The sequence below is a fragment of the Nymphalis io genome, chromosome Z (genome assembly GCF_905147045.1).
Source record: "Nymphalis io chromosome Z, ilAglIoxx1.1, whole genome shotgun sequence".
NCBI lineage: Eukaryota > Metazoa > Arthropoda > Insecta > Lepidoptera > Nymphalidae > Nymphalis > Nymphalis io.
Window position 1 is genome coordinate 3,070,899 of NC_065918.1, and position 14,785 is coordinate 3,085,683.

General features: G+C 32.7%; 2 protein-coding genes across 3 annotated transcripts; both read left to right on the top strand.

Annotated features, from left to right (window-relative positions):
- Positions 1-1,530: 1,530 nt before the first annotated feature.
- LOC126780315 (uncharacterized) lies at positions 1,531-10,367 on the top strand. Of its 2 annotated transcripts, XM_050504680.1 has the most exons (4): positions 1,535-1,686; positions 1,997-3,260; positions 4,133-6,014; positions 7,476-10,367. In XM_050504680.1, exons 2-4 carry the CDS (start codon positions 2,164-2,166, stop codon positions 9,606-9,608), a joined length of 5,112 nt encoding a protein of 1,703 aa, XP_050360637.1. In that variant the 5' UTR covers positions 1,535-1,686; positions 1,997-2,163; the 3' UTR covers positions 9,609-10,367. The 2 variants fall into 2 exon arrangements, with proteins under 2 accessions (XP_050360636.1, XP_050360637.1); XM_050504679.1 differs by having other exon boundaries at positions 1,531-3,260.
- A 564-nt stretch (positions 10,368-10,931) lies between these two features.
- Positions 10,932-14,696, top strand: LOC126780599 (uncharacterized). Its single transcript, XM_050505207.1, has 5 exons — positions 10,932-11,559; positions 11,823-11,851; positions 11,890-12,101; positions 13,327-13,450; positions 14,670-14,696. Exons 1-5 carry the CDS (start codon positions 11,139-11,141, stop codon positions 14,694-14,696), a joined length of 813 nt encoding a protein of 270 aa, XP_050361164.1. The 5' UTR covers positions 10,932-11,138.
- Positions 14,697-14,785: the final 89 nt, after the last annotated feature.

The window sequence follows — 14,785 nt, forward strand, 5'->3', positions numbered from 1 at the left end:
CGCATTGGATATGTAAGTGATGGTTGACATTTCTTACAATGCTAATGTCTAAGAGCGTTGGTGACCACTTACCATCAGGTGGCCCATATGCTCGTCCGCCTTCCTATTCTATAAAAAAAAAAAAAAAAAAGATGTAGGGAGAGTTTTTCAATTCCTTTCTTAAATAACTCTAGCCGCATAGGTATAAGAAAATCACATTCTTGACTACTATTTATTGATCTTTTGGAATGTAGGTGGGAAAATTTTCGCGAAAATTAATTTTCAATGAACTGATACTATATAATGAATTATACTGTATACACAATATACTGATGTAAAAAAAGAAGCACTTTATTTAACTGAACTAAATCGATTGATATTGATCTTTAGTCCTTATGAAACATGAGCAAATTGATTACCGAAATGATTTCGAGCCATATTTTAACTAAGAATAATATACATGAAGATGAAAACTTCATTAGAACTCGAGTGAGATTCATAAACAAATGACTACAGTCTCAACATATTTGACTTAAAATAATCAACACTGCCGTACGTAAAACATTGTTTTTAGATTGATTATATTGTTACAAAATATATGAGTGATATATAAAGTGTTCCACATTTATGATAACTAGCTCATTGTTATTTATCTATCGAAGAATATGAGTTTCCATCCATTAGTTTTGTTCAGTATACCTTCACCTCAAAAGAAGAGATATAAGGCCATTACAAAGCAGTGAGAAATTATATTTATAACTAGATATTTTTTCTTGGATGAAAGGTCAATTTACATAAAATATTTAATGTTTTATAATTGGGACCTTTAAGTAATTTAATTTTTAAGCCTCGAACTTTTACCGAAGACACTGCATTATGTATTAATCTCTACATAAAATAAGTATTACAAATATTAATTTATTGTGGTATCGATATGTGTCATATAAAAAGAAACAAATTTAGGAGAGATAAAAAGCTTTATTGTTATTAGATTCTAATGTTTGGAGTTTGAAATTAACTTAAGCTTTTTAATTTTGGAAATTATGTTTCTGGCCAATGATTATGTCATACCTATATTTAAATATATTATATAATATTAAGCTTTCAAATGTATGTATTATCAATATCAAATACATGTTTTACGTCAACCGACAAAAATAGTTTTTTTTTGCATTTAAAAAAATATCCCTTAAGCAATAAGCTTTAACTGATAAAATTAATAAATAGTAGTTTACTTATTTCTAATGGTATAATATAACCTAGAAATATAAATGACATTGTAATGTATTTGTGTTTGTTAAAACGGCCGAGTAAATTGGACAGCATTCAAAACTCGGTGAGTTTCTCCTAGTTACATAATTATATTGTTTTAGTAATATTGTACACATTGTCGTTATTAACTTTGAAATTATTAATTTCAGTCCTATAATCTTTTAAATTTTATTTAACTGTCGATAAAAAATATTACCTTGAAATTAGACTGATGACGCGAAATGGTTACCAAAAATAAATTCATGCTCAATCTTATATTTAGCACATTTGCTCGGACCACGACGGAACGACCAGTTGAACAAAGATTTTGTACCGATCACAGATCTTTTTTTTAATGAAGAACTAAATACTGCATAGTGATATTAGTAAATATAAACAAAAACCGTAAGGGATGGCGATCCAAGGATACGTTAAATATTGCCAGAACGTTTCAAGGTAATCCCGATTTACTAGTCCAAAATAATCCCTAAGCCAGTGATCATAATATACAAATTATTCACACCTATTTTCACACTAACCCACGCAAACACAACGTGTTTTCAGTAGCAGATGCTCTCTTTGGGACGAAATGTTGTGTTCTTAGTTTGACGGTAACTTTTTGCTGGGTCTAGGTGAAAATAGGACATAAACAAATAACAGATGGGACTATGGAAGTTATCCAGTCTGGCATAATAAGCTTCTATTAATTTAATCTAATATTAAAAATAACATATAACTAAACATATGGAATCTGAATTGTCGCCAGATAATAAAAAAAAAATACCCCCAGTGCCAATAAAAACGTATCAATGGGAAGATTTGAAAAAAGCTCGTGAGGCAGGTGGTTATCCTTGGACACATCTTTTAAAAGCACCACTCGAAGGTGAAATAACAGCAGAAGATATAATTAGGGAAACAACACCAAGAAGAAGTATGTCACGTGAATTTTCAAAATCGCGAACCCATTCTCCTGTTGACAAGGGCATTCAAAAAATACTTAATCTCGACTCGTCCCCGGGAAGCAGCAGAAAACATAGCGAGGAAGGTAAAGATGAAGGAGTTCATGTACCAAATTTTTCCAAAGAAATTTCATTAGACTCAGAAGATGACATAATTAATAAGACACCCAATCCAAGCAAAGAAAAAACTGATATCCAAAGTAACATACTTTTATCAACTCCCATTGAAAAACCAATAAGTGTTTCACCAAAAAGTATATTGAAACGACGCATTCCGGAACAACAATATATAGGTATTTCAGAAACACGAGAAAAAACAAAATGTTGTCATCCTTTGGTGAACAAAATTAAACATTTAGCTGACAAAACATTACAAAAGCTTGATAGAGTTGAAAATGAAAAGTCTCCTGAAACAAAGCGAAAGAAAAACGAAGAAGTTCAAGAAATACGACAACTGAGAAACTCTCCTGGGGCTGTTAGAAGACAAAAATTTAGCGCCATTAAATTAGGAAGTTCAGATGAAATGACAAAAACTATGAGCTTAGATACACCGCCGCCCAGAAAGAAAAAAGAACACATATATGAAGATATAGAAGAATCTAAAGATACAGAAAAGTCCTTACATTTTTCACCCGAAGTTGATAATAACAGTGGTAAGAAGGTAGAAATACAAAATAGTAACAATAATGAGAACGATAGTATTTTAGAAAAAAAATCAAATGCATCTCAAGACCCTAGCTTAGTTGCTGAAGATAATACATCCTTAAAAACCAATGAATATATTATGGAAAAACTGCACAACATCAACGATATAAATAAAGAAGCCGTACTTTTAGATGAAGAGATGGATTCAGAAGAGCCAAATGTAGAAGAAGTATACCAAAATCAAAAAGATGATACGAGAAAAAATAACGATTCTCCTAATATAACTATTACAGAAATATATGATGATGATAACACTATAGAACAGTCAACTGCGGTACCCATTGAATCATCTCCTAGCCCGAGTCCTCGGAATAACAACCAAAAATATGACGAATCAATTAATAAAGATTGGTCTACACCTAACAGGTAAGTTTCTTAAAACTATTATTTTTGAACCTGCGCATTGTTATACGTAACAGTGACATAACATTCGCCTTTCAATTGCAAAGCGAACGCGCTAGCTTATATATGTTTGACTGATAAATATAGCACTCTCCGGCACGTCTTTCTGCCCATCGGGTAAGCGCTTTAAAATTGTCATCAGTGATCAGAGCTCGCGGTTGCTTTCACACTAGTTTAGTTCATTTTACCGACTCATTGTCACTGTACGAAGTTCGGGAAATATATTTAAAAAATAACTATGCCTCGGCTGTAGGCTTATTCTGGTTGGGTGATAGTTATGAGTAAGTTGCGTCGATGGACATCCGAAGGTGGGACTCCTATAGAAAAACCTGTAAGGCCAACGAGAGAAGGCAGTGTTCAGTTATACACGCCAGAAGTACGATGTGCATGTCAGTTTTTTCAATGTGATTCATTGTTACCGGAAAGAACCAACCCAGTCGGTACTAGGCCAACATCGCGAGCTAGTAATATTATTTCAAATGTGAGGTAAGGCTCTTATCCATAATTATATAAATATGATTTTATAAACAAAATTATACAAATGCAAAATAATTCTGAAAGCACTTTATCACATTTCACCCGGCGACTGCTGAGGCTAAAACGAGCGCCAATAGTTGGCCTAAATGTAAGTTTTGAAACGAGTGTATGTGTGCGTGTATTTAAATATAAACTTGCGAAGCATCTCAATTTTTGCGATTTATGTTTCTTATTTTTTACGACATTATAATTTAGAAGCATAGCGAATTCATTCTTTTTGTTCACGTATGCGAACTTTATTTTTATTTGCAAAACTTTTTTATATATATCGTATTACAGATAATTCACTTCTTTTTCAGTGATCACGAATACGAAATAATAGATAAACCAACCCCGAATAATGTTTTTACGGCACCGAGTATAGACGAGAAACCAACCATGGTTAAAACAGACGACGAGTTATCAAGTACGACATCTTTAGAGCGGAAATATTTACAACATACTTCCGACGAAGATGAACAAATTGACGATAAAGAGATTGTAAACACTGAAAAAACAGAAGATTTTATTAACGCAGAAACATTACAGAAAGATATTGAAGAACGTTTTTTTGTAAATACACCTTCAACTGCATCTCGTACTGAATGTGAGGTTAGTACAAGTCAAGTAGATTCATCGGCTTTGGAAAATTTGCCATTAAAGCGAAGTAGTCGAAATAAAAGTGGCGATGGAGGTGACCATAAAATACAACAACGTATCAAAGAAGGGACAGGCAAACTTAAAACGCAAGCTGGTAAACTTAAAACTAAACTACATAATTTAAGAAACAAGCAGTTTAGCTTACCAGATCGACCTAAAATTAATATGCCGGAGAGACCAAAGTTCAAAATGCCAGACCGATCTAAATTTACATTGACAGAAAAAAGAAAATTTAGTTTGCCTGAAAGACCCAAATTTAAAAAAATTAATATATCAGAAAAGTTATCTTTTGGTGATCGAAAAAAGTTTAGTTTTCCTGACCGACCCAAGTTCAGTGTCCCTGAAATGCCAAAATTTAAAATGCCTGAAAGGCCCAAAATACATTTTCCAAGTCTTGGTAGAAAAAAGGAAAATAAAATCGAAAGTAATAATTCTGACTCAACATGCGACTTACAGAATGTAGCAACAGTTGAGTTTGAAGCTAAAACGTATCCAAGGCTATTTAATAGGAAGAAAAAGTCACTAATACAAAAAACATCTTCTTCGCCTACTTTAAATAGAGAAGATACACCACCACCTACATTTACATTTACTAGAGTGAAAAAAGTCAATCAAGATGAACCTGCTACATATATACCAGATAGTCCAGAACAACCAAGAGAATATGGTACTGTCGACAATGAAACCAATTACGATACTGATATTGAGGGAAGAAAACAGCTTAGTAGGACTTACGATTTTGATAAGTTGGATCAAGTGTATATGGATGAAGAAGAAAACCAGCAAAATCTTAATGAAAACCGTAATGCTAACTCAACAACCGACATATCACCTTCTATGCTGGAGTATACACACATAAACGAATTAAATAACGACGAATTTTTTGTTCGACCGAGAGGAATTTCTCGCGAAAATATTCAAGTTCGGGAATATTTAAGCGACGAAATACGACAAGCATTTAATATTCCTAAAAATGTTCTCGCCGTTATGGGGAGTAACAAGGAAATTGATAGTCGAAATATTTATGTAAACGAACCGGATGAAGACCCAGAATTAATGAATGAATGTAAAGAACCTGTGACATATTCAGCGGAGGACTTGAATGACAGAGATGACGGATATTACACATTCCCACCTGTGAGACCCTCTAGAGCCAAGAGAAAGAAAAGAGAGACTGAATCAATTCACTTTATCGATGATAGTGTGACAGCGAGCATCCAATTTAGTGAAATAGACTTAGGAATATCAGAAGATCAGATAATTAACAAACAAACAAATGGAATTATCAGTTGTAGTAATACTGATCTCAATAATTCAATTCATGATTTAGAGCTCAGACCACAAATTGATCTTCATTCTATACACGAATACGCAAATGACGACGTTATAGAATATCCTGAAAGTATACCAATACAATCAAAGACTCTTCCAATGCCACCTAAAAGGAAAAGGAAATCTATAAAAAAAGATGTAAAACATTCATCCTTAAATGATTTTACTCCACCCGAAATATGGCACTTACCTAAGGAGCAGGCAGAAGATGTAAGTGTTAAACTAAAATTATATTTATATAGTTAGTTATAGGTTTAGTTTTATTTTTATTGTAAGATATTTAAGTACTCGTTAAAAAAGTGAAATAACATTCAATGTCATTTAAATAAAAAATAAAAAAGACTTTTTTTTTATCAAATTTGTCTCAAGAAAGGCTAAAAATATGGACATATATATATTATAATTTATATTATAATTTTTCATATTATAATTTTCGTTTATTCAAAAAGATCTCAAATAAGTAACGTACGAAGATTCGTGTATTCAATCAACTAATTTAGTATAATACTCAAGGAAGCGAATATACTTTCAAATCTATTCTAGAAAAAATTGAACTGTTTTAGAATTTCATGAATTTTACTCATATTATAATGCAATGGGCTTATTATAGAAAACAAATTCAGTGCAGACGACTAGTACTGGCAGATGTCCAGTAGATACATATATACTTTTGGACGAAACGTGAATTGTATTTTCGGACGCCCGCCGCCGTCATCTGATTGTTGACCTAGTTAGGACCAAAACGAAATTTGAATTCGATGAGACATACTGTATTATAAGTTTAGCTTTTTATAATAAACAATTTTATTATTATTAGATGTCTGAGCAATTGACATCAAAACTGAAATAACGTTTTCAACAAAATACGCGCTAGAAGACAAGCTTATCAAATTCAAAAGTCAAAATCTTTATTCAATATATAAGCATTACACTTACTTATTGATTGTCATAAATCTACCACCGGTTCGGAAATAAGTACCGTAGACCTGAGAAGAACCGGTGAAACTCAGCATTTCAGTAGACTGAATAAAATTTTTTTAGTAAATTAACTAACGATTTAAAAATGCTGGCTTGACCTGATGGGTGGTCTTTGATATAAAAAACATCAATTTTTATGACGTGACTGGAAATTCAATATTGAAATCAATAATTGTTGCTATGTACCGTCATGTAAATTTCTTGTTTGGATCTTAAGCATTAAGGGCCAAAAGTTGGTTCAAATCCGGGCGCACTTTTATATAAGTAATAAATTTCTGTTTATATAAAACAACTTAAATTCAGATACATTACAATATCATTTATATCACATTGTACTACGGCCTTTTTATAAATTAGAAATAAATTCTATATAGATATAACAAACGTGTTAGTTCACTGAATACTCAGTCTTAAAGAGTTAACCAGAAGAAAATGTTTTAGTTGTTGAATATTAAATTATTATATGTACATAACCTAGTAAGTCAAGATACATAAAATGGAAGAAAATATTATCCAGTAAGACTCGGGTCACCTGTATTTTAATGTTTTTTTCACGTAACTGTCAATAACAAATAATTAAACGTTTAAACTCAATCTAATGAACGATATAAAACGCATACGGCAGAGACATACAAACTTTTATTTTTATACATAGAAGACATGCATTACAACTATTATTTGTTTTATTTACAGATTATCGTGTTTAGAACTGAACACGAATATGTTATTCCAAAATCAGAAACCAAAGAGCAGAGTCCGCTACCACCAGGGCGCAATCGTTCGAGAAGTTCAAGGGCAACATCATTATGCGATGACGATCGAACATCACATGGTGCAGATTCGTTAATCTTAGATACTCACATACTGACTACTGACGAAGTTGAAATTAGAAGTGATTTACGTCAAGAAAGTCCTGGATACGCTACAGTCGACAAAGGAAACTACACCCCAAGTAAAACTGTACGACGGTCAAAAAGCAAAACACCACCTAATAGACAACGTAAAAGCCATAGCGCTGAACGTAAGTACTATACTGTATCTGCAAAGAAAAATGAACTGCCAAGCCGTCCACCAAGGAAAAAGTCATCAACAAGTCTTATGACCTTAAACAGTTTTACAAAAGATTCAATGAACGGAGATCTGACGCAATATGATGAAATAGATGAACCGCGTTTTGATGAGTTACACAAAGATCTACAATCAGGTGCAGTTGTAAGTAAAATGAAAGATAGACCTTTGCCTCCTCCTCCTCGGCCACCCAGAGGACCAAAACGAAAAAAAATGTCGTATGATATAGAAGATCAAATACAAAAAACTGACAGAAAATCAACTTCTACGCCTGAAAATTTACAACAAAAATCAGAAACACCAGAGGTAATTGAAATAGAGGTATCAACGCAAACAGATCCGCTACCCGACGATATTGACTTTGAACTGGGATTAGACGAAAATCTTAACATATCTATGTCTAGTTCCTTAAGAGATATTGTTGACGAGGAGTCTATTTTAGGTAAAGTACATGACAAAATGTCAGAGTCACATAGAACTTCACGACCTGTTTCACGATCAGAAAAATCTTTTAAGCTTTCGGATCTTAAGATTAACTCAGAATTACCTAAAACGAATATTGAAAGAACTTCACCGACCGTAATACTTGTAGAAAAAAGGGTTTCCAGTCCAACGAGAATTAATGAAAGAGAAGAAATTTTAACAGAAGCATCATTAACTGTTCAACATATAGAAATTGAAGAATCCCTTATTCCAGATGTCCCACCACTCCCCAGAGGAAGGAATGTACAAACTATAAGTTCAAAAAAAGTTACTGCGCCAGAAAGTGATCACGTTGTTGAAAGAGTGTCTGATGCAAGCAGGGACGTACAGTTAGATAATTTAGTTACGCAACGACTTCAAGTCAGGGATTTAGATGTGGGACGGCTAAATGTTTCTGAATTGCAAGCTACAAAAATTCTTGTATCTGACATCGAAGGCATGACTTTAAATGTTAATGAAATGGACTCTAAGTCAGGTCATATTTCAGTCAGTGGAATTGAATTTTCTCAATCAGTAATAGACGAAATAGTGAAAAAATTCACTCAAATATCGACTAACGTTACACCTCCAGTAATTTCTCATACGCAACTAACAACTGACAATATAAAACCAGTAAGTAGAGAAGAAGAGACACAAACAGATAATATAGTACCTCTTAAGGCAGAAGCAACTAATTCCATAACTGAAGAACAGAAACAGACAACAGGACAACTTTCAACTCCACCTCGCTCTGAAACTACTGAAGACACATCTGCGCCACCACAGAGGCCTCCACCGCCAGATCTAACACCATTACTGTATTCATACCTTCAGGATATAGCTATACCGACTTCATCCTTACAGCCTCGCCCACACTCTCAAAGAGAACGGCATTTAAGTGAATTTCATGACCAACATCAAACACCACCGCCACCAGTTAGGCGATCCAAAAGGAAACCAGCGGTACTACACAGTGAATCGAGTTCAGACGAAGGCAAACCAAGGCCATCACCAAGAAGACTTCCACCGCCTACGAGAATTCATGAACCTTCGATAACAGAAGCGGGTGCTCAATTTCTTAGAGTATGCCAAACTTCGATTAGTAGGACATTTAAAAACATTTTTAATACGTTTATGACCTATATTAATAGAACGGAAGACAAAAGGGATGTCCAAATGGCAATGGTGATATTTCTTGTACTAATTGCAGGATTAATTATGTTCGGTCTAAGCGATAGTCGCACTATTCATCACCATCACTGGGAATTTTTCAATCCACCAGATGGAAAGCAATAATTAAAGAATTAATTCAAATTATTTATCGTACATATATTTAAATTTGATTAATGTTAAATTACGTTTCTATAATATTGTATAATATAAAATAAGAAAGCCTTTCAATGGCGGCATTAACATATTTGTTATTAATTTTATACCCAGCATTTTGTAAACCAGACCAATAACCAAACCAACCAGAGTATGTAAAACATGTTCCGATCGTATATAAAACAAAAGCTTTATTTATTTGTCATGAAGCAACTGTTTTTAGACAAAAAATAAATAAAAGCATTGATTAAAATTAACTGAAGGAAATCACTTACACTAATAAGTAGCAGATTTTCATATTATTTAAAGGTAGCCTATTTAAATTATATTGATTTAAATTAGTTACTTATTTTACCAAATTGCAAACCAGAATAAAAATCTTATTTTTGTCATTCCATTCTCTTTAAATATAAATCCATAAAAAGGAATCATTTTAATTTACTTTAAAAAAAAATGTTAAATCTGCTACTATGTACAGTGTAATAAATGTATTGAATATTTGAATTATATTGAAAGAGCTACTCTTTCATTTTAACAAGTATTATATATATCTCGGTTTTTGGCCTCAGCTACTTATGTCCTCGAACGATTCTTTATCTAGGTGTATTGAATTTTGCTATTAATTGCACTGTTAATTTTGTAAACGTAGTTTATGGGCTGGTTAGTTACGCATTTTGTAAAGTTCGTTTTTCTTGTGTATATTGTCGTTAAATAAATTTGTTAACTAAAAATTTATTATCTATTTGCCTACTCATCCGCATTCCCTTCTCACACAAAAAATTAATTAATTTTGAAAAATATTAATTTCTTCTTCTTCTGTTTAATCTTTCTTTCTACTTAAAAATAGATATTTTTAGCATTCAGAAGTGAAACTGATTTTATAAAAATCTCGAATTGGTATTTTTGAAAAAAGAAAACGAAATCATACAAATTAATGTAAATAAATTACTCAATTACTCTTAAAAATCCAAACAACTGTTATCAATTAATACTTGCGGTGCTACATATACGGCTAGTTCGGGTACATCTTGATGATTATTTATAAGTATACATTAAAACTTCTGTTTAACAATTTAGTTAGTAATTTCATAATCAAATAAATAGTTGATTCATATTTGTTTATACTTGGAACATTTTATTATATATTATTCTATTTATAAATGGCGCCTTCTGCTTGTCAGCTTCCGGCGCAATTAATAAATAGTGCTTATTGTTTATTTATATTTTCTCAAATTATGTCGATTAATCAATGCTATTATAATTTTGTTTTATTATGTATAATGTAAGGATTAAGCTACTAGAATCTTATTTTACTGATCTGGCTAGGTTATCTGCTGCTTATCAACTTCCGGTGTAATATATTAATCTTTAATATTTAATGTTACATAATCCTGTATTATTAAATAATATTTGTCCGTAAATAATCATTAGAATAATTAAGATAAACAATGTTTAATATTATCTTTTAAGTTTGTAAATCTAGTATTAAATTAGGTCAAGATGTTTTTTCGACGAGCATTACAAGTGTTTTCTTATATAACGTATCGTCATTTTCGCCGCCACCCTGGTAATCCACCTTCTATACTTCAGAAGTGGGATAATGTCTGGCCCATATATCGACGGACTTGGTACGAAGAAAAGGAGACGCTGCGAGAACGCTGTACTCGACAGCGACGAATCATCAAGTTTTTTTTTCTTCATCCGATGACGAAGAGATCTTGGAGAAACACAGGCGATATAAGAAGCGGCGTGTCACCCAAACCGATGCGGAGGTTATTCCAACGTTCCGACCGGATGAAAAATCTAGCAACGTCAAGGGATGGTTGCATAAGATCGACCAATTGGGCGACGTGTACGGATGGGACAACAAAGATCGACAGTTCATCATGCAGATACGTCTTCGAGGGTCGGCTAGAGACTGGTATGACGATCTGGATGACTATGACCTCACATGGATGGAGTGGAAGGACGCTTTAGGGACCGCGTTCCCACGTTCTACTGACTTTGTGGATCTACTTGAATCTATGCTTGCTAGAAAGAAAACGAATACGGAAACTATGACAAAATATTTCCACGAAAAGGTTTCCTTATTAAAAAAATGCAATATCATTGGCAGAGTCTGCAATTTCGTGCATAATTCGCGGTCTACCCATGGAAATAAGAGCCAACGCGAAAGCTTTCCAATGCAGTACACCACAGCAACTATACTACGGGTATTTGTCGTCATTGGAAAACTACAGACAAATTGAAGCCAGCCATCCGCGACGGACTACCACATGGCGAAGAGCGGACGCCGTTGCTACAATTGCAAGAGGGAGTGACTTTCAACCGAAGAAATGTTACGCCTGTCGAAGAGAAGGTCATGAAGCAAAGGACTGCAAGGTGCCACGCTGCGAGGTGTGCCATCGCCCGGGTCACACGTCTGCCAGCTGCTGGCATGCGGCCAGCTCTTCACACCAAAAAGTAAGTGATGTTTTATTTACAACATACAACATATACATAGATTTGTATAAAAAGGTAGTAGCAATTAATGGTTGTAGTCTCATCGCATACATAGATACGGGCAGCAAATTAAATATTCTCACTATGGCATATGCTGATAAGCTAAAATTAAAAATTCAGCCGTCCGTTGTTACAATGAGAGGTTTTGGAGGTGCACATTCGACCTCTTTGGGAACATCCCACGTGGATGTTCACATAGACAATGTTGTTCTAAGTGGATTCGTAGAATTAACCAATTACGATGTAGCTGATAGATTTAATAATCGGACAATCAATGATAAATCAACCTAATATCAGTTTAATTATATCACAAAATTCTGTTAAATTTATTGGTAGTAGTGATACTTTTAATAGTACTCTTAGTGATATAAAACTATGTGATACAGACTTTATAACAAAATTTCCAGTGTATTTGAGACACAGTTGTATAATACCACAACAAAGTGCTGCTTTGGTGCAAGTTTATCTCGATACTAATAGTAATGAAACATATCTTGTGAGTTCTGTATATGTTGAGTTAGGCTGTATGTCCTATGTAATTTTAGGGGGACTTGTAAGGTCGAAAGATTGCTTTTTAAAAATAATTAATATCGGAAACGAAGTTATTGAATGGGAACCGAATAGACTAATAGCACGCGCGGAAATTGTTACTAATAAACATGACAGTTTACAAAGTTCTGAGATTTATAGAACAAAACTTGTGCAGAACAAATATTGTATTGAGAAAAATAAACTGTTATACAAAATATTTATCCATTCTTTCTATCCGATAAAAAAAAAATCAAGCTACTTTAGGATAGAGGTTGTATAAATTACATTAAATAAAAGCCGGGTGCTGTGTAATAAAAAAAAAAAAGAGATATAGGATAAATTGAAGCTGTGTGATGTAGAACAAATAAAAGCTGTGTGATATAGGATAAATTAAAGCTGTGTGATGTAGAACAAATAAAAGCTGTGTGATGTTGGACAAATAAAAGCTGTGTGATGTAGGACAAATAAAAGCTGTGTGATGTAGGATAAATTGAAGCTGTGTGATGTAGATCAAATAAAAGCTGTGTGATATAGGATAAATAAAAACTGTGTGAAGGAGGACGAATAAAAGTTGTGTTATCTAGGATAAATAAAAGTTGTATACTTAAATTAGATAATACAAGATTTAATTACGGCTTAGACATGTCAACTTCAGGTGCCGTACAGCAGCGACAAATCAGGCGCCAATAGCAGCGCTGATCGCCGTGGGACACGGCATACACAGGATGGCCGAATGTTATCAATTAATACTTGCGGTGCTACATATACGGCTAGTTCGGGTACATCTTGATGATTATTTATAAGTATACATTAAAACTTCTGTTTAACAATTTAATTAGTAATTTCATAATCAAATAAATAGTTCATTCATATTTGTTTATACTTGGAACATTTTATTATATATTATTCTATTTATTAATGGCGCCTTCTGCTTGTCAGCTTCCGACGCAATTAATAAATAGTGCTTATTGTTTATTTATATTTTCTCAAATTATGTCGATTATTATTATAATTTTGTTTTATTATGTATAATGTAAGGATTAAGCTACTAGAATCTTATTTTACTGATCTGGCTAGGTTATCTGCTGCTTATCAACTTCCGGTGTAATATATTAATCTTTAATATTTAATGTTACATAATCCTGTATTATTAAATAATATTTGTCCGTAAATAATCATTAGAATAATTAAGATAAACAATGTTTAATATTATCTTTTAAGTTTGTAAATCTAGTATTAAATTAGGTCAAGATGTTTTTGTATAAATACCGCCAGTTTAAATATATCGGGCATTGGTATTGTAACCGTTGTAACGAGCATTACAAGTGTTTTCTTATATAACGTATCGTCATTTTCGCCGCCACCCTGGTAATCCACCTTCTATACAACACATTAGCAGACATTCAACAAATCACAAATATTTAATTAATTAGTTTACCTTTCTGTCTACCAACGTAATGGTTTTAAATTAACGCGCGGCTTTTTTTATACAACGCTGTTACATGTATCGAGGAATCTCCTAACTATATATTATCAATATATGTAAAGTAGTACAATAAATGTAGAGTAATGTTTTTGTAAACCTTTTTATTATAAGTAATTAAATACCAAATGAAGTCTGAAAAGTAGAATACGAGATTGAAATTAAAGTCACTAATCCGCATTGGTAGCATGCATAGCAGTCAGCATGATAGTATAAGTACCAGAACTCATTCATTCAGGAACATTTACAGACTTCAGACTGTTACTTGTTTATAGTTTATTACTAGTTATATGGTAAGCAAGTATTTTTTTTTTTTATGTAAGTAAAAAAACCTGTTTTTTACAATAAAATTACAATTATTTTAGAAGGTAGGTAAAAGGTATGATATTGATGATTCTGACGGGTAAACATTAAATACTTTTATATCTCAAAAAGAAAATGGTTAATTAATTCGTATGCAATAGCTTCAAAAACAATTTAGAAAATATAAATAAGTACATACCCGAATATTCTAGGTCTTTAAAAATGTTGCCTCCTGGTAACACTATTAACTATTAAATCAGTGTCAACTGTCAAGTTGTAAATTATAAATATTAAATTTTATAAATTAAGTATTCTATTCACATTAATA